At 46.5% G+C, this 25,565-nt stretch overlaps 1 protein-coding gene across 1 annotated transcript; it reads right to left on the reverse strand.

The window, feature by feature from the left end:
* Positions 1–5,378: 5,378 nt before the first annotated feature.
* LOC143822511 (G-protein coupled receptor 83-like) lies at positions 5,379–24,983 on the reverse strand. The gene is made up of 4 exons (XM_077307736.1): positions 24,086–24,983; positions 20,527–20,652; positions 17,498–17,631; positions 5,379–6,599 (listed from the first exon to the last, which is right to left on the reverse strand). Exons 1-4 carry the CDS (start codon positions 24,521–24,523, stop codon positions 5,978–5,980), a joined length of 1,320 nt encoding a protein of 439 aa, XP_077163851.1. The 5' UTR covers positions 24,524–24,983; the 3' UTR covers positions 5,379–5,977.
* Between the last annotated feature and the right edge of the window lie 582 nt (positions 24,984–25,565).

Here is a 25,565-nt window from a genome sequence, read left to right on the forward strand (position 1 = left end):
CCAACAGAAACAGCATCCTGCCCTCCTCCAAGTGACAACCTTTCAAATACTTAAAGAGGGCTATCATGTCCCCTCTCAACCTCCTTTTCTCCAGGCTGAACATTCCCAAGTCCCTCAACCTATCTTCATAGGGCTTGATCCCTTGGCCCCAGATCATCTTTATCGCTCTCCTCTGTACCCTTTCAATTTTATCTACGTCCTTCTTGAAGTGAGGCCTCCAGAACTGCACACAGTACTCAAGGTGTGGTCTGACCAGTGCCGTATACAATGGGACTATGACATCTTGTGATCTTGATGTCTTCAGGTTCTGATATAAATCTTCAGGTTCTGATATAAATTTGGATGATGTCCTGAACAGGGGGCCCTAATGAGTCCTTTATTGTAAAGAACTTCATCAGGCAGCACAAATCCTTCACTTACAATATGTGGAGCTAGAACCTTGAGAGAAGAAGAAAAATATCTCTCCCTTACATTTTACATTCCGTCCATAATTTCATAAACCTCTATCTAACTAGCTGCCTTCCTTCCCCCCTTATCTTTAAAAAACCTCAATTGCCTTAGCATTTCTGTCAATGGAAAATGATGCAAACAATACCCTCTCCCAATGATTTTGACGGCTGTTCTCTGAATATATAAGTGCAGACATAAATTGGGAAGAAAAGATAATGGAATTCATTTTTTCTTAGAAACTGCCAGACTGTGGGTTCCAATTGTCATTCTGTCAGGTGATGGTAGATCACAAAAGCATTTGAATAAATTGTAACTAGCTTTATTAACTGCATACTCTTTTGGGAGGGCAAAATGTTCCGGTAATACTTCAGTACAGTAAGTGAGTGAGCACTAGAAGAAAGAGAACTGCACAGGACAATTTACTTGTAATTTTTAAGCAGATATGCAGATTAAATGAAGCATTCATTTAACAAGTATGTGTCTACAGAATAAGAACAAAGTTCCCAAGGGATATACAATGCACTCTTTATCATTTCACAATGAAATAGGCTAAAGAGTAGCAATTATTATTTCTTTAAGGGGGGGGGAGATGTAAGCAGCAGAGAAGGAGTCAAGACAAATGGCACCAGTACAGGCAGACCTCACAAATGCTTGTCTTTTCATCTGTACAATTGCACTTTGATCACAATCTTTCGAAACACAGTTATTAAGCCGGGGAAGGTCTGGAGAGCTCCTAGAATTACACGTGATCTTCACACTGCAGAGATCAGTTCCCTTGGAAGAAATGGCTGCTTGGGAGGGTGGATTCTTATGAAGAGTGGGTACAAGGGGTAAACGTGGCGGCCTCAGATCCGGTGAACTGGGCATGATTACTATTATTCCTCCTTCTCATGTAGCCAGTAGGGCGACCTTGGGGTGGCCACAGCCCTTTTAGAGCTGTTCTCACACAGTTCTCTTAGATTTCTCTCAGCCCCACCTGCTTCAATGGGTGTCTGTTGTGGAGAGAGGAAGAGAAAGGTGCTTGTCGGCCACTTGGACTCCTTCAGGTAATGAAACCTGAAAACCAAATCTTCCTTTACTTCTTCTTTATACCCTGCTTTTCCCTGCCACAAGACACCTCAAAGCAGCTTACAATCTCCTACCTGTTCCTCTGTCCAAATCAGTCACCTTGTGAGCTAGATGGGACAAAGAGAGTTCCGTGACTGGCCCAAGGACACCCAGCAGGATTCGTGTGGAGGAAGAGAGGGGGAATCAAACCTAGTTCTCCCGGGCTCATTCCGTATGTGTAGGATAATGCACTTTCAGTGTACTTTTGCAGCTGGATTTTCCTGTGCAGAACAGGAAAATCTACTTCTAAAGTGCATTAACTAATGTGTGCAGAATGGGTCCAGGTTAGTGTCTACCACTCCTAGTTAGTGTCTAAGTAGGGATGCAAATCCCCAGGTGGAATCCAGGGATTCCCCAGAATGATAACTCATCTCCAGACTAAAGAGGACATTTCCCCTGGAGAAAATGGAGGGTGGACTTCATAGCCTTATACTCCACTGAGGCCCCTCTCCGCTCCAAATCCTGCCTACTTCCAGCTCCACTCCCAGAGTTGGTAGCCCTACTTGCACGCCATTACACTCCACTTTCCTTCTTCCCTATATTGGGAGCTGCCCTGAGCCTTTGGGGAAGGGTCACATAAAAGTCTGAAAGATAAATAAATAAACTCACCACCATTATCCATCTGTAGCATTTCCCCCAAAAGTTGTTAGAAACTATAGTGATGAGGAATTAGTGAACTTTGCACTTTTACCTCAGCAGATATACAACTGAGAACCTTGAGAAATCATCCAGAAATATTGAAATATGCTTATTTCCACCATTTGGTGTTGCATGCACTGGTCCCAGGACATCACTAGGGATTAATTCTGCTAGTACATTTCTGGGTTCTGAGTGGCAATGAGGGTCTAACTCCTTTTGCTCTTAGACTACATGTACCTTTGCTCACGTCATTGATGTCACATGGTTGTATCTTCTTGCCCCCATGAGGTTTTTGTTATGAAGGTCTAGGGCTACCTGGAGACTACAATGTCCCAGGCATCTGTGCCACAGCTCCATGGCCTCTTCATCTTTCCTTCCATGTGGCAGATAACTGTTCATCTGTAAGAGTCAATTGATATAATTTTCCTTTCCGGTTACTTAGTGCCTGTCCAACGTTGTCTTTGCTAACGGTACATTTCCAAAATGTGTCACAGCCTTTGTTGTCTAATGCAGACATACTCAGTAAATCACAGCTGGATTCCGGTATGTACAGGACATTACAAACTTCACTTAGGAAATTTGTGTGCTATAGCATAAAAGGCCAGCATCTATGCCTTGAAACTGCATATATTCGCTATTAGTAATTTTTATTTCTCATTTTCATTAAGTTCATTTAAAAAGAATCTCTGCAGTGTTCGCTGTCATTAGATGCTCCATCATCTATTAGCCATCTTTTTTAAAATTCTGACTCAGCATCATCATAAATGAGGCTTTTCTGGTCAATTAGTACAAAAAAAACTTTTCCTTCGTATGCTGTATTAGGACCATCGTGCTTTTGACTTTTAAAGTTGCTTATAGCTCATGTGCTCTCAACACTCCTTTGCAAAGTGGCCCCTTTTGTTGCAATTAAAGCAATACAGTGACTGGTCCCCCCTTTTTCTGGGTGAGATTTGCTTTTAAAGTTCTCTTTAGAAATGTTACTTGAGCCATTTCAAATTCAGTGAGCATTCATTCATTCATTCGTTCGTTCGTTCGTTCACTCACTCACTCACTCACTCACTCACTCACTCACAACTCACTTTTGTCTCAGGAAGGTTTACATTGGAAACTTTCAAAAAAAATATAATACAACTAGGGGCCAAGCCCATTGCATTCAGGAATACAATGGGTGCTAGATTGGGGTGGGGGGGGTGAAGAACTCTGTGGACAGCCTCACCCTCCTCCCAGGAAAGGCTGCAGGCAGCTGTTAGAGAACTCACCGGCAGGAACAGCTCTCATGCAGCAGGGATCTGCAGCCTCCAAGCCTCAGAGGGAAGTGGAAGGAGGAGGGGGTGGTCAGGGGTGGGGGACGGAAGGCGATTGGCTGGTTGCTGGACAGACAAGCAAGCCAGTTGGAGGAGGAGGCACTCAGGTGCGGGACAGCCACCCTGAGGGGTGTTAAGCGCTGAGTGGCTCTTAAGCCATGAGACCAGCTTCTCCTCCAATCCCTTACCAGAAATATTAAGTGGAACAGATTTGAGTGCCTGATTGGTAATTTTTGCATCTTTTTTTGGACCTTGTCTCTGCATACTCACAAATGTAGAAAGATCTTCCCTCAAATTCTCAAACATAAAATTTGTCTTTAATTGATCAGATTAAAGTCACAGATTGTTAAATTTTCAAATATCTGCCTCAATTCAGATGCATATTTTTCACCATTTTCCCTGTTATATAAACTTATTTTGCACAGTTCTCATTTTTGTGATTTAATATTCCTTGTGATTTGAAGTAAAGTCAAAAGTCTCTTCTAAATTGTTACTGTCTAAAACTGTCTAAAACACATCCATTTGGACTTTTTCCTATCTGGGAATTTTCAAGCATGAAAGTCCCACTGTCATGTAATGATCTCATAATAATGTTCTTGGCAATCCAGTTTTTTTATTATCCAAGGGTCTAGTTAGTTTTTCTCCCTCTAGGGATATTACAAAAGATACATGGCACCTTTGCTGAGCTGAAGATCTATGTATTAGGTCTTCCTACATTTGCAAATATATATTTTACTTTTGCCTCATCTGGGACTCCTGTCTGATTCTTTTGGATTTTTCATATAAATTGGTTCTGCTGAGTCTTGTACTTATCAGCACTGCCTGATAGTCTGAGTAGGCAATTCTGTTAGACCGATGGTCTGTTTCATTATAAGACAGCTTCCTGTGCTCAAATTAGGGCTATGAATTGTAGAGCAGTGTCAGTTCCTCAAGTCGGTTTTTAGTACTGGACCTTCTACAACTATATAGCAAAGTTTCCCTTGGACAGCAGCTATTAAAGACTCTGTACAGAATCAATCAATTTACCCATGAAGACATTTGACAGTCTTTCCAAGTCATGCAGAGCAGAGCGAGGAAATAAAAATACTGTTTCTTTATTAGAAGATACTTTAACCTTGTGGAGGAAAAAAGATCTGCTGACAAACATGATGAGTCACAGTGAAAGATCTTGGAATAAGTTTTTCACGGGTGAAAAAGGCCTGAATTTCAGCCAGGAGGAATGGAAATCTTTGCATTTCTCAGCCAGAAAATGACCTCAACCCAGCAGAGCAAACTGCCCAGCATATTTCCCTTACTTGAGGGGGAGGAGCCAAGTGAGCATAGGGGAAGGGCCCTTGATGCCCCCCCCCAACTCACTCCTTGGCTGACCTGTGCAATTACTGCTTTTTGGGACATGGCTCCATGGAGCCCACAGATGCAAATGCATCCACTTGGACTTACGCATCAGTTGGTTGGGCTTCTTTGGTCTGCTATAAAGCTGGTAGTTCCACAGGAGCCGTTAGTTTCACTGCTGTAATATATGGGTGGGAACAGAACAGTATTGTCCGTGGGGAGGGGCAGGCAGACTCCTCCTCTTTTAGTCTGGAACAAAAGCATGTCCCTAGCTTTCTGTGTGGTTGCGATACATGGTAGGCAAGGGCATTCTTGTGCCTGACCGCTAGTCAAGGGCTGGGCCCAAACCAGATTTCCTCTTGTCCCACATGGGTACTGTTCCCCCTCTGCTTTCTTCATGCATGAAGCTCATACCACTTATGCCTGCTGCAATTTATATCCTTGGACATTATATAAAGTCATGTCTTAAACTACAGTTTCCAAATCAAATGGCATACTAGAAGAAGAAGAAGAAGAAGAAGAAGAAGAAGAAGAAGAAGAAGAAGAAGAAGAAGAAGAAGAAGAAGAAGAAGAAGAAGAAGAAGAAGAAGAGTTGGTTCTTATATGCCGCTTTTCTCTACCCGAAGGAGGCTCAAAGCGGCTTACAGTCGCCTTCCCATTCCTCTCCCCACAACAGACACCCTGTGGGGTGGGTGAGGCTGAGAGAGCCCTGATATCACTGCCCGGTCAGAACAGTTTTATCAGTGCCATGGCGAGCCCAAGGTCACCCAGCTGGTTGCATGTGGGGGAGCGCAGAATCGAACCCGGCATGCCAGATTAGAAGTCTGCACTCCTAACCACTACACCAAACTGGCTCTCAACAAAGCCACACTTGAAACCTAGGTTCTATGGTGAATGGCATGGAATTTTATTTGGAACCCATATTTTTAAAATGGCTTTCTATAACGTCTACATGGTGCATTCTAGCTGTGCATGCTAAGCATTAATGGCTTTTTTTGGGGGGGAGGGGGTCCAAAGGCATCACATACTGATGTCTCCAAAGCTCAAGTATCAAAGGAAGATTTGCTGCTGTCCTAAACACACTTCTGCTCTCTCTGCAGCCATGGCTGGGGGCACTTTCCACTCAAGATGGCTCATACAGAAAGCTAGCTTCCCGTTACGATGGGCTGGACGATGGAGATGTCTGTCCTGGCTGAATGCCTTTGGGACTCCTCCCGCATGAGCTGGAAGGCGCTGTCTTGTTTGCAGTGGCAATTCTCATCCCAGGCGTGCCTGAAGGGAGGTGATATAGACTGCAAGGCATGATTCCTGGAAGGATCCTTCTGCCAGCAAACACCCAGCAGGGACTTGAGTTCTGAGCGGAAGCTCTCGTTCAGCCAGCAGTAGATGAAGGGATTGTAGCAGGTGCTGCTCATGGCAAACCAGTGGAAAGTGAAATAGAGGGCATCGTTGCTGTGGATCGTTTTGCTAGACATGAGAACCAGATAGCAATTGAGGGGGAACCAGCAGACAGCGAAAACCACCACGACCACCATGAGCATTTTCAAGGTCATCTTCTTCTTGCGCTGATGGGCATAATATTGCTCCATGGTCACATCGCCGATGGCATTCCTCATCCACAGCTTCTTGGCAACCATGGTATAAGTGATGGAGATCACCAACAAAGGGAGAACATACAGGAGGACAAAGGTCGTCAAGTCCAGGTACTTCCAGAAAAGGTCTGTTGGAGTTGGGAAGTTGGGGAAACAAGCCATTCGTGTTGTGTTTCTGGAAGAGAGGAGAATGAGAAATGGGAATGTGTCAATACAAACATACTTATGTGAGCCTGTGGCCAGTATTATACTATTAGTATATATAAGGACTTGTCACTGATGAAAGAACTGAAAACGTAGATTACCTGGATTCCATTTTGACAGAAATCCTAAAGAATAAACAAGGAAAACCACAAAAATAGGACATTTTTCTTAAAGGTAAATAACCCGCCTCTGACACTGGTGCTGTGCAACGCCAGGTCAATAAACAACAAAACCTCTACCCTGCAAAACTACTTTGCAGAACAAAGAGCAGACCTGGCTTGCATGACAGAAACCTGGACCAGGGAGGGCGAAACAGTTGCCCTCAAAGAACTAGCCCCTGCCGGGTTCTCTGTCCTCCACCAGTCTCGGACAGCGGGGCAGGGAGGAGGGGTGGCAATCTTAACCTGAGAGGCTTTCTCCTTCAGGGCCTTTCCTGTGCTGTCAATACCAGGCATTGAATGTGTTGGCCTCGGATGGGGATCAACCGATAGTGTGGCCATCTGGCTAGTGTACCGCCCGCCCAATACACCTCCTGATGCCCTGCCTGCTAGAGGCGAGGGCAGCCTGGACACTACAGTTCTCCAGTCTATTAGTCCTGGGGGACTTTAACGTCCATGCTGAGCTACCATCCTCTAGAATCGGACAGGACCTGGTGTCAACCATGGCAACACTAGGGCTCTCGCTGTTTGTTGTTGGCCCCACCCACCAAGTAGGTCACACCCTGGATCTTATTTTCGGCATAGGTCTGGATGTGGATCTGGTCACAGCAACTGCCGTGCCATGGTCAGACCACTATGCTCTAAAGGCTCGGCTAAGGCTACCACCACCTCCTCTGTTGGGTGCCGAGCAAATTTTAGCTCGCCCACAGAGACTTATGGATCCAATTGGATTCCTGAATGCTGTGCAGGAACCAGTGCCTCCTGGCACTTCTCTCAGTGGCCTGGTCAGTGACTGGCATAATAGACTGCTGACTGCCATTGATGAGATAGCTCCCTGACGCCCTCTCCGACCCTATATCAAGCGGGCCCCCTGGTACACCAAGGAGCTTCGCAACAAGAAACGGGAACTGAGATGGCTAGAGCGAGTTTGGAGGAAGACTCGTGACGAAGCCTCGAGAACATTTTATAGAATGCAGATTAAGGCCTATGAAATGGCAGTGAAGTCAGTAAAACACAATTTTTACTCGGCTATCATCGCATATGCAGACTCACACCCGGCTAAATTGTTTAAGGTAGTTGGATCCCTCACTGCCCTGGTTGAAGAGCAACAAAACAGTGGTCAATTGGATGTGAGGCATTTGCGATTCATTTTGCAGATAAAATCTCAACCAAAGGCCAAAGCTGAGAGTGAGCTAAGATTGGCCAGGGAAGCCCATTGTAACAAGAAAAGATTTTTCAGTTATGTGAGGAGCAAACGTAAAGTAAAGGTGGCAATAGGCCCACTGTTGGTGCGGATGGACAAACTCTAACGGAGGATGCAGAGAAAGCAGAAAGGCTTAGTGCCTATTTTACATCTATTTTTTCCCACAGGTCAAAGGGTTTAGGCACATCTAGAGATGGCGGTAGCCAAAGGATAGTGTCTGGGTGGCAGGTTAACATGGATAGAGAGGTTGTCGAGAGGCATTTAGCTGCACTGGATGAGTTCAAATCCCCTGGTCCAGATGAAATGCACCTGAGAGTACTCAAAGAACTTTCCAGAGAACTTGCACAGCCCTTGTCCATCATCTTCGGAACCTCTTTAAGGACTGGAGATGTCCCTGAGGACTGGAAGAGAGCAAATGTTATTCCGATCTTCAAAAAAGGGTGGAAGGATGACCCGGGAAACTACAGACCAGTGAGTCTGACCTCTGTTGTGGGGAAGATAATGGTGCAGATATTAAAGGGAGCGATCTGCAAACATCTGGAGGACAATTTGGTGATCCAAGGAAGTCAGCATGGATTTGTCTCAAACAGGTCCTGCCAGACCAACCTGGTTTCCTTTTTTGACCAAGTAACAGGTTTGCTGGATCGGGGAAATTCGGTTGACGTCATTTACTTGGATTTTAGTAAAGCTTTTGACAAGGTTCCCCATGATGTTCTGATGGATAAGTTGAAGGACTGCAATCTGGATTTTCAGATAGTTAAGTGGATAGGGAATTAGTTAGAGAACTGCACTCAAAGAGTTGTTGTCAATGGTGTTTCATCAGACTGGAGAAAGGTGAGTAGCGAGGTACCTCAAGGCTCGGTGCTCAGCCCGGTACTTTTTAACATATTTATTAATGATCTAGATGAGGGGGTGGAGGGACTACTCATCAAGTTTGCAGATGACACCAAATTGGGAGGACTGGCAAATACTCCGGAAGATAGAGACAGAGTTCAATGAGATCTGAACACAATGGAAAAATGGGCAAATGAGAACAAGATGCAATTTAATAAAGATAAGTGTAAAGTTCTGCATCTGGGTCACAAAAATGAAAAGCATGCCTACTGGATGGGGGATACGCTTCTAGGTAACACTGTGTGTGAACGAGACCTTGGGGTACTTGTGGATTGTAAACTAAACATGAGCAGGCAGTGTGATGCAGCGGTAAAAAAGGCAAATGCTATTTTGGGCTGTATCAACAGGGGCATCACATCAAAATCACAAGATGTCATAGTCCCATTGTATACGGCACTGGTCAGATCACACCTGGAGTACTGTGTGCAGTTCTGGAGGCCTCACTTCAAGAAGGACGTAGATAAAATTGAAAGGGTACAGAGGAGAGCGACGAAGATGATCTGAGGCCAAGGGACCAAGCCCTATGAAGATAGGTTGAGGGGAATGTTCAGCCTGGAGAAAAGGAGGTTGAGAGGGGGCATGATAGCCCTCTTTAAGTATTTGAAAGGTTGTCACTTGGAGGAGGGCAAGATGCTGTTTCTGTTGGCTGCAGAGGAGAGGACATGCAGTAATGGGTTTAAACTTCAAGTACAAGGATATAGGCTAGATATCAGGAAAAAAATTTTCACAGTCAGAGTAGTTCAGCAGTGGAATAGGCTGCCTAAGGAGGTGGTGAGCTCCCCCTCACTGGCAGTCTTCAAGCAAAGGTTGGATACACACTTTTCTTGGATGCTTTAGGATGCTTAGGGCTGATCCTGCGTTGAGCAGGGGGTTGGACTAGATGGCCTGTATGACCCCTTCCAACTCTATGATTCTATGATTCTATGATTCCATGACCGCCACAACCTCCCACCAACCTTAGATACAAAAAGTTAACTAGAGGCCCTTTGGCCGTCTTTGGATAAAACTATGAGTAACTTCAGATTACTCACGCTGACCGAAGTGGACAGGATACTAGCAACAGCAAGGCCAACCACATGCCCACTAGACCCTTGCCCATCCTGGCTTTTAAAAACAGCTAGCACAAGGATAATTCTCACAACAGGAGAATTCCCGGAGGGATTGAAAGAGGCTGTGGTACACCCACTGCTTAAAAACCATCTCTAGATCCGCAAGAGCCTAACAACTACAGACCCGTCTCGAATTTAGCGTTTCTGGGGAAGATGATATTAAGGGCAGTCGCAAACCAACTGACAGAATACCTGGAAGAAGCTTCGGTCTTAGACCCATCCCAGTCAGGTTTCCGGCCTGGCCATGGGGTAGAGACAGCGCTAGTCATCCTGACAGATGACCTCTGTCACCAGTTGGACTGAGGTGAGTCGGCACTGCTGATATTACTAGACCTCTCAGCAGCGTTCGACACAGTCGATCATGAGCTTATAGCTCGCTGCCTCATCAATGCCGGAATACAAGGGACAGCCCTTCAGACCTGAGAAAGCATCACCTGCAAATATTGCTATCAGATACAGATAATTTGTTAACTAGCAAAGTAGCAAAATTTGCGTGGCTAGCTTTAAGAATTAGGAAAGAATGGGTCACTCACGTATAGCCATAATAGGTCCACAGAACTTCTTATGTTTTTTGGTTAGTAGATATACCGCACGTCTCTTAATCTTGTCTTTTATTTTATATTTTAACAGCTTTATTAGTTTTATTGCTTTTGTGGCTCATTTTATCCTTTTAAAATAGTCAATGGCAGTTAATGCTTCTAAATGTTGGCTTTTATGGTGGAGAAGTTTTAAGTTTTATTGTTAATGCATTTTTAACCTTTTAATGTATTACCTTCCATTTTACAAACTGCTATTTTATAGTAGTGCTTCAAAAATTTTGGTCTAAATGACCATAATTTGATTTGATTTGACAGCCCTTCAATGGCTGATCCCCTTCCTCCAGGATCGTGGACAGAGGGTTGCAATAAGAGAGAAAACATCAGACTGCTGGCAATTTACTTGTGGAGTCCGACAAGGAGCGGTCCTCTCTCCTATCCTATTCAACATCTTAATGCGCCCTCTTGTACAACTGGTACAGAAGTTTGGGCTGGGTTGCCATCAATATGCAGATGACACCCAGCTCTTCCTCCTGATGGATGGACTCTCCCCCAGAAGCATTAGCCAGCTGCTTGGAAGCAGTGACTTGACGGCTCCAGCAGATCGTCTGAAGCTCAATCCTTCAAAGGCGGAGGTCCTGTGGCTGGGTAGGAAGGGCCCATGTGAAGAAGCGCGTCTGCCTGCCCTGGATGGTGTGCAGCTCTCTACAGCTCACTCCGCCAGGAATCTAGGCGTGATTCTGGACGCTTCCCTCACAATGGAAGCCCAGATCACAAAGGTAGCGCGGCTGGTATTCTACCATCTCCGCCAAGCCAAGCTACTAGCGCCCTACCTGGAACACCTAGCCACAGTGATCCATGCGACGGTCACCTCTAGACTGGACTTTTGTAACTCGCTCTACGCAGGTCTGCCCTTAGCTTTGACCCGGAAACTACAGCTGGTTCAGAATGCAGTAGCCAGGATCCTCACAGCAACACCGTAGATGTCTCACATCCGGCCCATTCTCCACCAACTGCAATGGTTACCAGTTGAATTCCGAATCAGACTAAAGGTTCTGGTAATAACCTTCAAGGCCATACATGGTCAGGGCCCAGTGTACCTGAGGGATTGCCTCCCCGCCTATGCCCCCAAAGAGCTCTGTGCTCTGGCCCTAAAAAAGTCCGCCTGGTCTCGACCAGGGCCAGAGCATTCTCTGTTCTGACCCACACCTGGTGGAAGGAGCTCCCGGAGAAGATCAGGGCCATGACGGAGAAGATCAGGGCCTTGACGGACCAGGTGTGGTCTGACAAGTGCTGTATACAATGGGACTATGACATCTTGTGATTTTGATGTGATGCCCCTGTTGATACAGCCCAAAATAGCATTTGCCTTTTTTACCGCTGCATCACACTGCCTGCTCATGTTTAGTTTACAATCCACAAGTACCCCAAGGTCTCGTTCACACACAGTGTTACCTAGAAGCGTATCCCCCATCCAGTAGGCATGCTTTTCATTTTTGTGACCCAGATGCAGAACTTTACACTTATCTTTATTAAATTGCATCTTGTTCTCATTTGCCCATTTTTCCATTGTGTTCAGATCTCGTTGAACTCTGTCTCTATCTTCCGGAGTATTTGCTAGTCTTCCCAATTTGGTGTCATCTGCAAACTTGATGAGTAGTCCCTCCACGCCGTCATCTAGATCATTAATAAATATGTTAAAAAGTACCGGGCTGAGCACCGAGCCCTGAGGTACCCCGCTACTCACCTCTCTCCAGTCTGATGAAACACCATTGACAACAACTCTTTGAGTGCGGTTCTCTAACCAATTCCCTATCCATTTAACTATCTGAAAATCCAGATTGCAGTCCTTCAACTTATCCATCAGAACATCATGGGGAACCTTGTCAAAAGCTTTACTAAAATCCAAGTAAATGACGTCAACCGAATTTCCCCGATCCAGCAAACCTGTTACTTGGTCAAAAAAGGAAACCAGGTTGGTCTGGCAGGACCTGTTTGAGACAAATCCATGCTGACTTCCTTGGATCACCAAATTGTCCTCCAGATGTTTGCAGATCGCTCCCTTTAATATCTGCACCATTATCTTCCCCACAACAGAGGTCAGACTCACTGGTCTGTAGTTTCCCGGGTCATCCTTCCACCCTTTTTTGAAGATCGGAATAACATTTGCTCTCTTCCAGTCCTCAGGGACATCTCCAGTCCTTAAAGAGGTTCCGAAGATGATGGACAAGGGCTGTGCAAGTTCTCTGGAAAGTTCTTTGAGTACTCTCAGGTGCATTTCATCCGGACCTGGGGATTTGAACTCATCCAGTGCAGCTAAATGCCTCTCGACAACCTCTCTATCCATGTTAACCTGCCACCCAGACACTATCCTTTGGCTACCGCCATCTCTAGATGTGCCTAAACCCTTTGACCTGTGGGAAAAAACAGATGTAAAATAGGCACTAAGCCTTTCTGCTTTCTCTGCATCTTCCGTTAGAGTTTGTCCATCCGCACCGAACAGTGGGCCTATTGCCTCCTTTACTTTACGCTTGCTCCTCACATAACTGGAATGTAATGGTGGATGGATATGAACTGGAATGTAATGGTGGATGGATATGAACTGTTCAGAAAAAACAGAATAGATCGAAGAGGTGGAGGAGTGGCACTGTATGTGAGGAAAGGGCTTACCTGTCAGGAAATTCTAGTGAAGGAGAGCATATCTGCAGTGGAAAGCATCTGGGTGAAAATAAGCGAGGGGAAAACAAACAGTGTGGTGGTTGGTGTCTGCTACCGACCACCTGACCAACAAGAGGATGTGGATGCTGCACTACAGGTTACTAGGCACTGTAGATCAATCATCAGAAAGGCCAAAGCTGAGAGTGAGCTAAGATTGGCCAGGGAAGCCCATTGTAACAAGAAAAGATTTTTCAGTTAGAATCATAGAATCATAGAAACATAGAGTTGGAAGGGGCCATACAGGCCATCTAGTCCAACCCCCTGCTCAACGCAGGATTAGCCCTAAGCATCCTAAAGCATCCAAGAAAAGTGTGTATCCAACCTTTGCTTGAAGACTTCCAGTGAGGGGGAGCTCACCACCTCCTTAGGCAGCCTATTCCACTGCTGAATTACTCTGACTGTGAAAAACTTTTTCCTGATATCTAGCCTATATTGTTGTACTTGAAGTTTAAACCCATTACTGCGTGTCCTCTCCTCTGCAGCCAGCAGAAACAGCATCCTGCCCTCCTCCAAGTGACAACCTTTCAAATACTTAAAGAGGGCTATCATGTCCCCTCTCAACCTCCTTTTCTCCAGGCTGAACATTCCCAAGTCCCTCAACCGATCTTCATAGGGCTTGGTCCCTTGGCCCCAGATCATCTTCGTCGCTCTCCTCTGTACCCTTTCAATTTTATCGACGTCCTTCTTGAAGTGAGGCCTCCAGAACTGCACACAGTACTCCAGGTGTGGTCTGACCAGTGCCGTGTACAATGGGACTATGACATCTTGTGATTTTGATGTGATGCCTCTGTTGATACAGCCCAAAATGGCATTCGTCTTTTTTACCGCTGCATCACACTGCCTGCTCATGTTTAGTTTACAATCCACAAGTACCCCAAGGTCTCGTTCACACACAGTGCTACCTAGAAGCGTGTCCCCCATCCAGTAGGCATGCTTTTCATTTTTCTGACCCAGATGCAGAACTTTACACTTATCTTTATTAAATTGCATCTTGTTCTCATTTGCCCACTTTTCCATTGTGTTCAGATCTCGTTGAACTCTGTCTCTATCTTCCGGAGTATTTGCCAGTCCTCCCAATTTGGTGTCATCTGCAAACTTGATGAGTAGTCCCTCCACCCCCTCATCTAGATCATTAATAAATATGTTAAAAAGTACCGGGCCGAGCACCGAGCCCTGAGGTACCCCGCTACTCACCTCTCTCCAGTCTGATGAAACACCATTGACAACAACTCTTTGAGTGCGGTTCTCTAACCAATTCCCTATCCACTTAACTATCTGAAAATCCAGATTGCAGTCCTTCAACCTATCCATCAGAACATCATGGGGAACCTTGTCAAAAGCTTTACTAAAATCCAAGTAAATGACATCAACCGAATTTCCCCGATCCAGCAAACCTGTTACTTGGTCAAAAAAGGAAACTAGGTTGGTCTGGCAGGACCTGTTGGAGACAAATCCATGCTGACTTCCTTGGATCACCAAATTGTCCTCCAGATGTTTGCAGATCGCTCCCTTTAATATCTGCTCCATTATCTTCCCCACAACAGAGGTCAGACTCACTGGTCTGTAGTTTCCCGGGTCATCCTTCCTCCCTTTTTTGAAGATCGGAATAACGTTTGCTCTTTTCCAGTCCTCCGGGACATCTCCAGTCCTTAAAGAGGTTCCGAAGATGATGGACAAGGGCTGTGCAAGTTCTCTGGAAAGTTCTTTGAGTACTCTCGGGTGCATTTCATCTGGACCAGGGGATTTGAACTCATCCAGTGCAGCTAAATGCTTCTCGACAACCTCTCTATCCATGTTAACCTGCCACCCAGACACTACCCTTTGGCTACAGCCATCTCTAGATGTGCCTAAACACTTTGACCTGTGGGAAAAAACTGATGTAAAATAGGAACTAAGCCTTTCTGCTTTCTCTGCATCTTTCGTTAGAGTTTGTCCATCTGCACCCAACAGTGGGCCTATTGCCTCCTTGACTTTACGTTTGCTCCTCACATAACTGAAAAATCTTTTCTTGTTACAATGGGCTTCCCTGGCCAATCTTAGCTCACTCTCAGCTTTGGCCTTTCTGATGATTGATCTACAGTGCCTAGTAACCTGTAGGTACTCTTCTTTAGAGCTCTGTCCTTCCCTCCATTTCCTGAACATTTTCCTTTTCTTTCTTAGTTCCTCTTGAAGTTCTCTGTTCATCCAAATAGGCTTCTTAGAGCTCCTGCAGTGTTTTTGTATTTCTGGGATAGTCATTGTTTGAGCATGCAATAGCTCTTGTTTGAGTAGCGCCCACCCTTCACATGCTCCCTTCCCTTCCAGCATTCTCGTCCATGGTATGACACTCATCATGTCTCTGAGTTTATTAAAGTTTGCCCTACGAAAATCCAACATCCGCGTCTGGCTACAAGCTTCCTTGGCTCCCCGTCTCAAAAGGAATTCTATGAGGACATGGTCACTTCCCCCTAGGGTCCCCACCTCCTTCACCTCATCCACCAACTCTTGCCTGTTGGTCAGTATTAAGTCCAGTATGGCTGAGCCTCTTGTGGGTTCCTCCACCATTTGATAAATGAAATTGTCAGCTGGGCAGGTCAGAAACTTGCATGACTGAGGACGCTTCGCAGAGTTTGTTTCCCAGCACACATCTGGGAAATTGAAGTCACCCATGATGACAAGGTCCTGCCGCTTGGATATTTTCTCAAGCTGCTCACAAAGTGCAGCATCCACATCCTCTCATTGGTCAGGCGGTTGGTAGCAGACACCAACCACCGCACTGTTTGTTTTCCTCTCGCTTATTTTCACCCAGATGCTTTCCACTTTAGATATGCTCCCCTTCACTAGAATTTCCTGACAGGTAAGCCCTTTCCTCACATACAGTGCCCTCCTCCACCTCTTCGATCTATTCTGTTTTTTCTGAACAGTTCATATCCATCCACCATTACATTCCAGTCATGAGAATCATTCCACCAAGTTTCTGTGATGCCTACTAGATCAAACTGTTTACTAGCTTAAACAGTTCTGCAGGGCCTGCAAAAAGGAGCTCTTCCGCCAGGCATTTGGTTGAGACCAGACTTAATCAACAGCAATTGAAGGGCCCCTGCTCCCCCCCTGCCCCCTGCTCCCCCCCAAAATTCCACCAATGCTCTGGACCTGTTTGCATTGTTGCACTGTTGTATTGTTTATATTGTTTATACTGTTATATTGTTATATGGTTACAACTATTCGTATTAGTATTTTAAGGTATTCACTTGTTTATAGACTGTTTTATGTATTGTTCCTTGTTCCTATGTAAACCGCCCTGAGCCTCCGGGGAGGGCAGCATATAAATAAACAAACAAACAAATAAATAAATGATTTAAAAATATTATGAAATCTGCAGAAGGCTTGTGCTGTGTTCTTTCTCTCCCTTTCTCTTTTAAAAAATAGAAGAAAGGGAAACGAAATGCCTTGGCTGCAGCTCATCTTCGGTCATGGAGTGATCCATTTCTAGATTCCAGGCAGCTCATGATAATCATGGAAACTCATGATAATATGTCTCAAGTGCAGTTAGGGATGATGCTAAAAGTCATATTCCCAGGGTTTAGCTGGTTTGTAATGCTCCCAATGTTTTAAAAAATGCTACTTCCTGGGCAGGATGCTATTAATAGGAGCAGTCCCTTGGGTTTGAAAGGGAAACCGTGTAATTGCAGGTCTTGGGTGTACTGCGAATCCGTTACTCTTTTTGTTTTTTGAAAACCATAAGGGGGCAGTCCCCTACTTAAATGATCATAACAGGGGTGTCTGTTGTGGGGAGAGGAAGGGAAGGCAAATGTAAGCCGCTTTGAGACTCCTTTGGGTAGAGAAAAGCAGCATATAAGAAACAACTCTTCTTCTTCAGTAATATCAGGGCTCTCTCAGCCTCCCCTCCCTCACAGGGCGTCTGTTGTGGGGAGAGGAAAGGGAAGGCACCTGTAATCCGCTTTGAGAGTCCTTCTGGTTGAGAACAGTGGCATATAAGAGCCAACTCTTCTTCTTCAGTAATATCAGCGCTCTCTCAGCCTCCCTCCCTCACAGGGTGTCTGTTGTAGGGAGAGGAAAGGGAAGGCACCTGTAATCCGCTTTGAGAGTCCTTCTGGTTGAGAACAGTGGCATATAAGAGCCATTTCTTATTCAAAAACAGTTCTTCTGGACATGCTTCTCTCCTGTGGCATCGTTTATAACATTTACCCCCAACATTAATTTATGCAAACAGCTTCACTTTCAGTGGTGTGACTGATCATTCCGCTTACCCATTAGGATACCATACGAGTTTCTGATAGATAGCGTGGGGCAGAGAGAAACAGCTTGCCAGCACCCAGATGGTGATGATGCAGACTCCTCCTTTTGTGACGGACATGCGAGGCTTCAAGGGATGCATGATAACCTATGGAAGTCACAGAGTTAATAGAACTTTCACTCTGGGTTTGCAAGAAGCTCCTTCAAAAGGGAATAATCTTAGAACCTAACCCCACAAAACTACCTTTTAAATTATGTCTCTCTTATTGAGATCAATAACCTCCAAGGACTGGTCTCCTCTTGGTTCTGGTTGAATCCAGTATACCTACTAAGAACCGGGGGGGGGGGGGGTACAATCCCCTTGTTGACTTGCTGGGCCAGGTCATCATGGTCTCCACAAACATCTTTTCCTGCACCTGCCCATTCTATTTCGGAACCAGGTGGGATATTGTTGCTGACCTCTGGGTGGCAATTGAAATTTTACTGGAGTCACAACTGATCTCCTGGAGAAAATGGCTGCTTTGGGGGGTGGATTCTGTGGCATCCCTCCCCTCAACAGACCGTAGCCTCCTCGGCTCTACCCACCAAATCTTCAGGTATTTCCCAACCCAGAGCTGCAAACCTTGAGATGGGGCTAGGCAGGGCTTTGACCCAGCAAGGTTCCTGGCTGACTCCTGGAGATTTGATTGGGCTGTGCAGATATTTAAAACATTGCTTTGGCAGCTGCTGCCATCGCAGCCCAAGGATCTACATTGTGTCATCAGTGTACGGAGTCAGCGGTGTGTCGTGGTTAAGAGTGGCAGCCCCTAATCTGGAGATTCCCCACTCCTCCTCCACACCCAGCCAGGGACCTTGGGCCAGTCTCAGATCTCTTTGAGTTGTTGTCCCAGAGCAGTCCTGTCAGAGCTCTCTCAGCCCCACCTGCCTTCACTGGGTCTCTGTTGTGGGAAGAGGAAAAGAAGGCAATTGTAAGCTGCTTTGGCTAGTGAAAAGTGGGGTATAAAAATAACTCTTCTTCTTCCTCTCCCTGTTCTTCTTCTTCCTGAAGTTGTGCTTTGGTAATCATGTGGTGACTGGCTCTACATCCTGAGCAGCCTTTTGATTGATCCGCCAACCCATGCCAGAATTCCAAAGGGGACTCCAGTCTATGTTGTCAGGTCCAGCATTCCCCAGGTCCAGTGGGACCACAGACACACCCCATCAAGGGGGTCACAGTGTGGGCACACAAATGATGAAATAACACACACAGAAAACCCCTCAGAATTGGGGAGGCTGACTTGTTCTGCAGCCTTTTGACTGGACTACCTGTAAGGCAGTTTGATAGTAGCCTCTGAGCACTCAGAGTATAAAATTCATAGTTGTCTTTTCAGAGTTCTACACTTTTCCACAGATAGCCACAGTGAAATATACTTTTACCACAGCAAAAACACCTTCCTGCTCCTTTCTTGAATGTCAGGGCAGAATCTTATCCTATGACATGCTGATTTTATGAGAAAGGCTCCCCCAGAGTCATTTGCCAGGGCCATTCCGCACCAGGTTCTATGTTGCAAATTGGTTGCAGAATGAAAAAACGCCATTTTAAATAGTGGAATTCGTCGTTATGCATACCTGCCTTTGTAGTGGGATCCAGTTGCGTTTCTATCATTTCCCAAAGGTTTCTGGTCTCGGCAAAAATCGCTAGCCAGGAAGCGATATTGCTGAGCTTTGTCCTGCCCCTGGCCGTCAATCAAACGAGCAGCCAATGGGCGGCCGTTATCATGCTCCCGAAAGGCCCTTTCCCTTTAAGGCAGGTTAAAAAAAAAAAACACGTTGCAACGAATTTGCGTTGATTCGTTGCAACGAGAAACCCATCTAGCTAGCAGGTGGCATGTGAGCTGCCATTTCATCGTTGCCACGCTCCCCCCAAGTGAAAAAAAAATACACCCCCCCCGCACGGGTGCTATTTTCGGCCGAAAATAAAGTGAAAAATAAAGGGAAAATAAACCAGCAAACGGGGCTGTGTGGTGCTTGGTGACTTAAAACAGCTCTGGGGAGGGACTGCAGCCGGGGAAGCCTCGCTGGGTAAACGAAGGCTTGCCGGTGCGTTGATCTCCGCTCGCTCTGAGAAAACAAAATAGCGATCGCTTCACCGGAAGATCAGAGGAGAGAGCCAGGGGGAGGGACTTTGCAGAAACCGCAACAATGGTAACGCACAGAACTTTCCCGCTAGTGTTGCAGATTGGTTGCAAGAGTGTAGCGCTTTCCGGAGGGTGAATCCACTTTCGGTTTCAGGAGTGTGGCAGATTGTCTACGTCGTGCATAACCGCATTTTTGTAGCGATTTCAATTTGCCACACTCCTGCTACAAAGAATCTGTGTGGAATGGCCCCCAGTATTTGACATTATAAGCCCTCCTGCTTCCACTGGCTTTAGTGGGTAGGCTCCAGATTATGATGGTTAGTATTTAATTTTATATTGCAATCAGATCCTGGCTCTGTGCATTTTAAAATACAGTGACATTTTTTAATCTGTGTCTTTCATGGGTTCTGTAATTATGTTCTAATGTGCTTCAAGCAACTTCCAGTTGTACTGATAAAAGCAGGTGCCAGTATTTTTGAAAATTGCATCACCAGAGTGCCCGAATCCCATTAGAATAATTTTTGCCAATAGATGTAAACCATGCAATGTGCATAAATGCAAAAGAGTGAATCTTTTCAGTAAATCATCTGAGCTACTTTTGCACATAGCTATGATTATTTTAAAGAGCCTCTTGTGGCACAGAGTGGTAAGGCAGCCATCTGAAAGCTCTGACCATGAGGCTGGGAGTTTGATCCCAGCAGCCGGCTCAAGGTTGACTCAGCCTTCCATCCTTCCGAGGTCGGTGAAATGAGGACCCAGCTTGCTGGGGGGTAAACGGTAATGACTGGGGAAGGCACTGGCAAACCACCCCGTATTGAGTCTGCCACGAAAACGCTAGGGGGCGTCACCCCAAGGGTCAGACATGACTCGGTGCTTGCACAGGGGATACCTTTACCTATGATTATTTTGACGTCTCTGATTCATACCTGATGGCGGTCCAGGGCAATTGCTGCAAGGGTCAGCACTGACACATGGACAGAACAGTACTGGACAAACCGGCTGATGTGACACATCAGCTTCCCAAAAATCCAGGTACTGCTGACAAATCGCACCTAGGAGAGAATAGGTGACACATGAGGAATAGGTGACACCAGGAATTCAAAGAAGGAACTTCATATCCACATGCAGATATGCTCACACATGAGAACATGAAACAGTGTTAACCTTCCAGTTCATTCTCAAACTACATGAATTGCTCAATAAAATCAGAGTCCGGTAGCACCTTTAAGACCAACAAAGATTTATTCAAGGCAGGAGCTTTTGAGTGCAAGCACTCTTTGTCAGAGTAACACTCGAAAGCTCACGCCTTGAATAAATCTTTGTTGGTCTTAAAGATGCTACTGGACTCTGATTTTATTGTGCTACTTCAGACCAACACGGCTACCCATTTGCATGAATTGCTGAGTATTAAATCTAGCTAAACTAGATTTGTGCTATTCTCCTACATTTCATTTATTTATATTAGCTTTTATTAACTGCCACTCCTAGCCCCTGCCAGCTCATGGTGGTTTACAATAAAATCCATAAAACAAATAAAATTACAACAATAATTGTAATTTAACATGAGGTTAATTTGGCACTCCGAACACCACCACTGCCCATGAAGCACAGTCAGTGACCTTGAGCCTGTCACATACACTCAGCCCAGCCTACCTCAAAGGGCTGTTATGGAGAGGAGAAGAAGATTAGCTGCTTGGGAATGGACCCAGCCCCTCAGAAATCCTACCAGGTGGTTTGCCCTTAGTGTGCAGCATCAGCAGAATAGGGACCCTCATGGAATAGGTGGCAATGAAGTGGCTGCTAAAGCACTTTCCACGGTCTGTAATGCAGCCACATCTAGATCACCGTGTTTAATTGTGGCCACCGTTGTAGAGCCAGAAAAGTGGTAGAGCAGGGTGATGATGGTGAAGGTTTTGGAGCACCCAGAAGCGTATCTACGAAAAACAGCACCTATAGTAAGCACTGATTGTTTCCCTGTCCAAACACCTGACCCCCATCTTTTAGATAACTCTACAATAATATTGACCTGCTGGGGGTGGGGTTAGGGGCAGGCCACAGCAGAATGGGGCAGCGGAGAGTCCCTTGACACCCCCTGCCTCAGCGAAGCCCCTTCACAGCCTGCTGCCAGTTGTCATGGGGGGGGGGGTCTTGGAGTTTTGGGTGGCTCTACAGAGTTCACCTGGATGATTTATAGTGATTATATCATGTATGTTTAAATTGCTAGCCACCTTGTTGGCCTTTCAAAATATAAGCATAAACCTTCCCTTAAAGTTACGCTTTCACATTCAGTTCCCATACCACCACATACTTAAACAGCCTCTTCCTCCCCAAATAGAAACATTTTTAGAGCTGTGAAATCTCATTCTGCACTAGCCAAGCCTGCCAGAAATGTTGCCTCCCCCCGCCTCCCCCACCCTGTAAGGACAGTTGGCAGACAGCACTGAGGACAAGAACATAGTACAACCAACGGTAACCACGATAAGAAAAAGCAGAATTCCCACAGCTGATTCCAGTGCTGGGTCTTAGCTCCTGAACACATGAAGTACTGACAAGGAAGAGAAGGACTCTAAGCATGCACAGAGTACTTTTCCGAGGGAATGTCTCAGTGATCAAGTAGGCACTTTCCAGGCTGACGTCTTTTCCCCGCCAGATTCCCAGAGAACAGCCCACTGAAGGAGCAAGGTTCTTATCCCTCTTCCCATCTTAACACCTCTCTGACATACCTTCCAGATGGCGAGCCAGATACACAGAGAGAGTTAGGGGTGAAGGAGGAGGAGGGAAAGAGGGAGGGAAGAAGAAAAAGAAGAGAAGGAGAAGATAATTATTTGTACCCCACTTTTTGTTACCAAAAAGGAGTCTCAAAGTGGCATACAACAGCCTTCCCTGGGGCTGAGAGAGCTCTGAGAGAACTGTGAAAGGCAAAAGGCCACCTCGCTGGCTGCATGTGGAAGAGGAGTGGGGAATCGAACCTAATTCTCCAGAACAGAGGCCGCTGGCTCTAAATGAAACATCTTTAGATGCCAAGGTGGGAAAGGGTGGGAAAGTTTTTATCTGCTTGGAAGCCACAATGGGTTGGATCCAGGCTGTGTTTTCAACTCACTCAAAGCACCTCTGTCAGGGGAACAGCATGTTCCTTCCTCCCTCGTCCCCCTTCAGCCCACTGATCTCTAGGGGCAAAGGACCCGGGGAATGGCTTGAAGAACCTATCCAGTGTCTGCTGCAAGAAGAGGGAATTGGTGGAGATTAGTGGAGAATTTAGGCTGGGTCCAGCTCCTTGTCAGATATGTCCTGGTGTGCCACTTCCTGGGATCCACACATTCAGAATCCGGTTTGTGCTGGTGGCCACTCAGGGGCCTGGTATGACATGGCCCTCCCTGTGCTAGGCCAGGACCTCCATGGCACGGAGATTCACCGCTCAGTGCAGGGCATCCACACGGAGAGAGCTTCAGGGGAGGGACCGCTCCTGGGAAGCATTTCCTAGCCCCTTCTGCAAAGCCAGTGCTGCAGTGATGGCCCTCAGGGATGACATGAAGGAAGGCCCATAGGAGTCAGCAAGAGTCCAGGAGCACCTTAAAGGTCAAGGTGGAAGGATAGGATTTCTCATGAGTCAATGCTCAGTGATTCACAAAAGCTCCTGGCCCGCCACAAATCTTGTTAGACTTTAGTTTTATTTATTTATTTTCTATTTTTTTAAGCTGCTCTTCTCTGAGAGCTCACGGCGGCTAGCAACGTATTAAAACCATAAATCAGAATTAAAACCTTACATGAAAATCCAATCTATATTTAACAGCCAAAAAGCTCCCACCTACCTTCCAGTGTGTGTGTGTGTGTGGGGGGGGGGGAGCAGTAAGTACTGTGATGTTATTAACAATGACATGCTGATGTTGTTGCCTAAATCATAGAATAGAATCATAGAATCCTAGAGTTGGAAGGGGCCATACAGGCCATCTAGTCCCACCCCCTGCTCCACGCAGGATCAGCCCTAAGCACAAATGGGGCAGAGGTCAGATGGCTGGTGGTCTCCTCTGGCTGCAGACAGGCTAACACAGCGATTCACCTTGATCTCTCTCCACCTGGCCAGAGGAGCTCTGACTTCAATTGTTGCTTTGCCAGCTGTGCCCTGGCATACCAATAGGTTTGGGGGTGTGGCTGTTTTCACACACATCGGAAAAAGCACTTTTGGAGCACTTTGACCATCAATTGCAAATGGCTTTTCCTGTTTTGCTCTGGAAAATCCGCTTGCCAACGATTTCTGAAGTGCCTTGAAGGTGCATTATCCTACATGTGAAAAGCATCTTGCAGTTGCTATTTGCCAAAGAAAGAAATACATTGATTGGCCTTTCCCATCCCTTCCCACTTTATTTCCCAAAGCATCACAGACCAGACCAAACTTATGCTGACACTTCAAAAAGCTGCCCAGGCCCAGACTTGGTGTGTCCAGAAGGAGAAGGTGCTCAGGGCTGAAGGCGCATCCCAGTGGCTTACCAGTGTGAACGGGGTGTTGAGGAGGGTGATCATGATGTCGGCCACGGCCAAGTTGACGATGAAGAGGCTGGTGGCCGAGTACATCCTCTTGTTCTTAATCACCACGTGGCACACCACCAGGTTGCCAAAGAGCGAGATGCAGATGATGACGGAGTAGGCCACGATCAGCAGAGCCTTCACCCTCTGGCTCTGGGACTGCCCTTCATAGCCACTGGTGAAGTCGCCCATGTCGTCCACGTCCAGATCATCACGATATAAGGACGACCGGTTGTGGAACGCAAAGAAGTTGACCAAACTGTCAGAACCGTTGTGCCCCTCTGCCCGCCTGAAAGGTTGGGCGGTGTACTGGGTGGGCACCCACTGGTGGTTTGTCATGGCTTCCAGGATGCCACCGGAGGATGGCCACGCGCCAAGAAAGGAAACCTTTGCACCTTCCATGCAGGGCACGTCAGAAGTATCGGAATCTCCCTGGGAGGGGGGGGGCAGCTGAGTTCTGTCTTTGCAGTCAGTGCCTTGCTTTCCCCTGATGGTGCCGTTCCCCAGCTGAGCTGCCAGGCATCACGGAGCTCCACGCTCCCTGCTCAAAAGGCCTCCTGGCCAGTCGTGCTCTGCTCTGCCCTCCGTCCAACTTCCCTTCTGCCGGCTTTCCTTCCCCACGGAGGTCTTTCGGAGCACACCCACCTCGTTCACGTTGGATTTCTCGCTCCCTCCTCTTGGAGAGTGACGTCTTATGCCCAACTATTCAGCAGAGCATCCTGAGAGGACGAATTGAAGAACAGCCCCTGGTTTTGTTTTCGGCATCCATCCCTTCGTTCGCCTTGGAGAATCACTTTCCGATGCTGCCTGATCCACGGCCAGCTGGATGCTCTGCTAGCAGCCTACAAGGACAGAGGCGCTTTCTCTCCAGTGCTCCTAGCAGCTTCTGAGGGAATGGAAGAGCGATGCAAGCCAGCAAAGGGACGTGGTCTCCTGACGCTTCGCTCCCAGCTTGATTGATGGATCCCCTTTGGCAGCCGCCCCTTCTTCTGGCAGCCTCTGCACAGAGGCATGTTCTGCTGGCTCCAGAGCCTGCTGGCGATTTGTTTGCTGTCTTTGCAACGGGGGAGCAGCTGGAATAAAGGGAGGGGTCACAAGAGGGATGCAGGGCTAAGGAAAAGGAGGCTTGAAGGATTACCACTCATCTTCTATGCCCAGTTTTTTCTTCTGCAGAAGCCTTGGCACCCTGGTGTTGTGTTTTCCCTGGCAAAAGCTGTGGTAGGGCCAGGTCCAATGACCTCATGGTTACAGTTGCCAAATCTGGGTTTGGAATGCCCTGTGCATCACTTCATCCTTTACAACATGTCATAGATCCATTGAAAAGCAAACCAAAGTCTCAAGAGCCCCTGGGCCCTGCTCTTGTTTTCTTGCCCCCCCCCCCCACCTTCCCTTGTGTTGCTCTCAGCACACAGTCTGTTCCTGGGAAGTAGAGAGGGCTCTTTGT

This window comes from Paroedura picta, chromosome 13 (assembly GCF_049243985.1).
Source record: "Paroedura picta isolate Pp20150507F chromosome 13, Ppicta_v3.0, whole genome shotgun sequence".
In the NCBI taxonomy this organism is placed as follows: Eukaryota; Metazoa; Chordata; class Lepidosauria; order Squamata; family Gekkonidae; genus Paroedura; species Paroedura picta.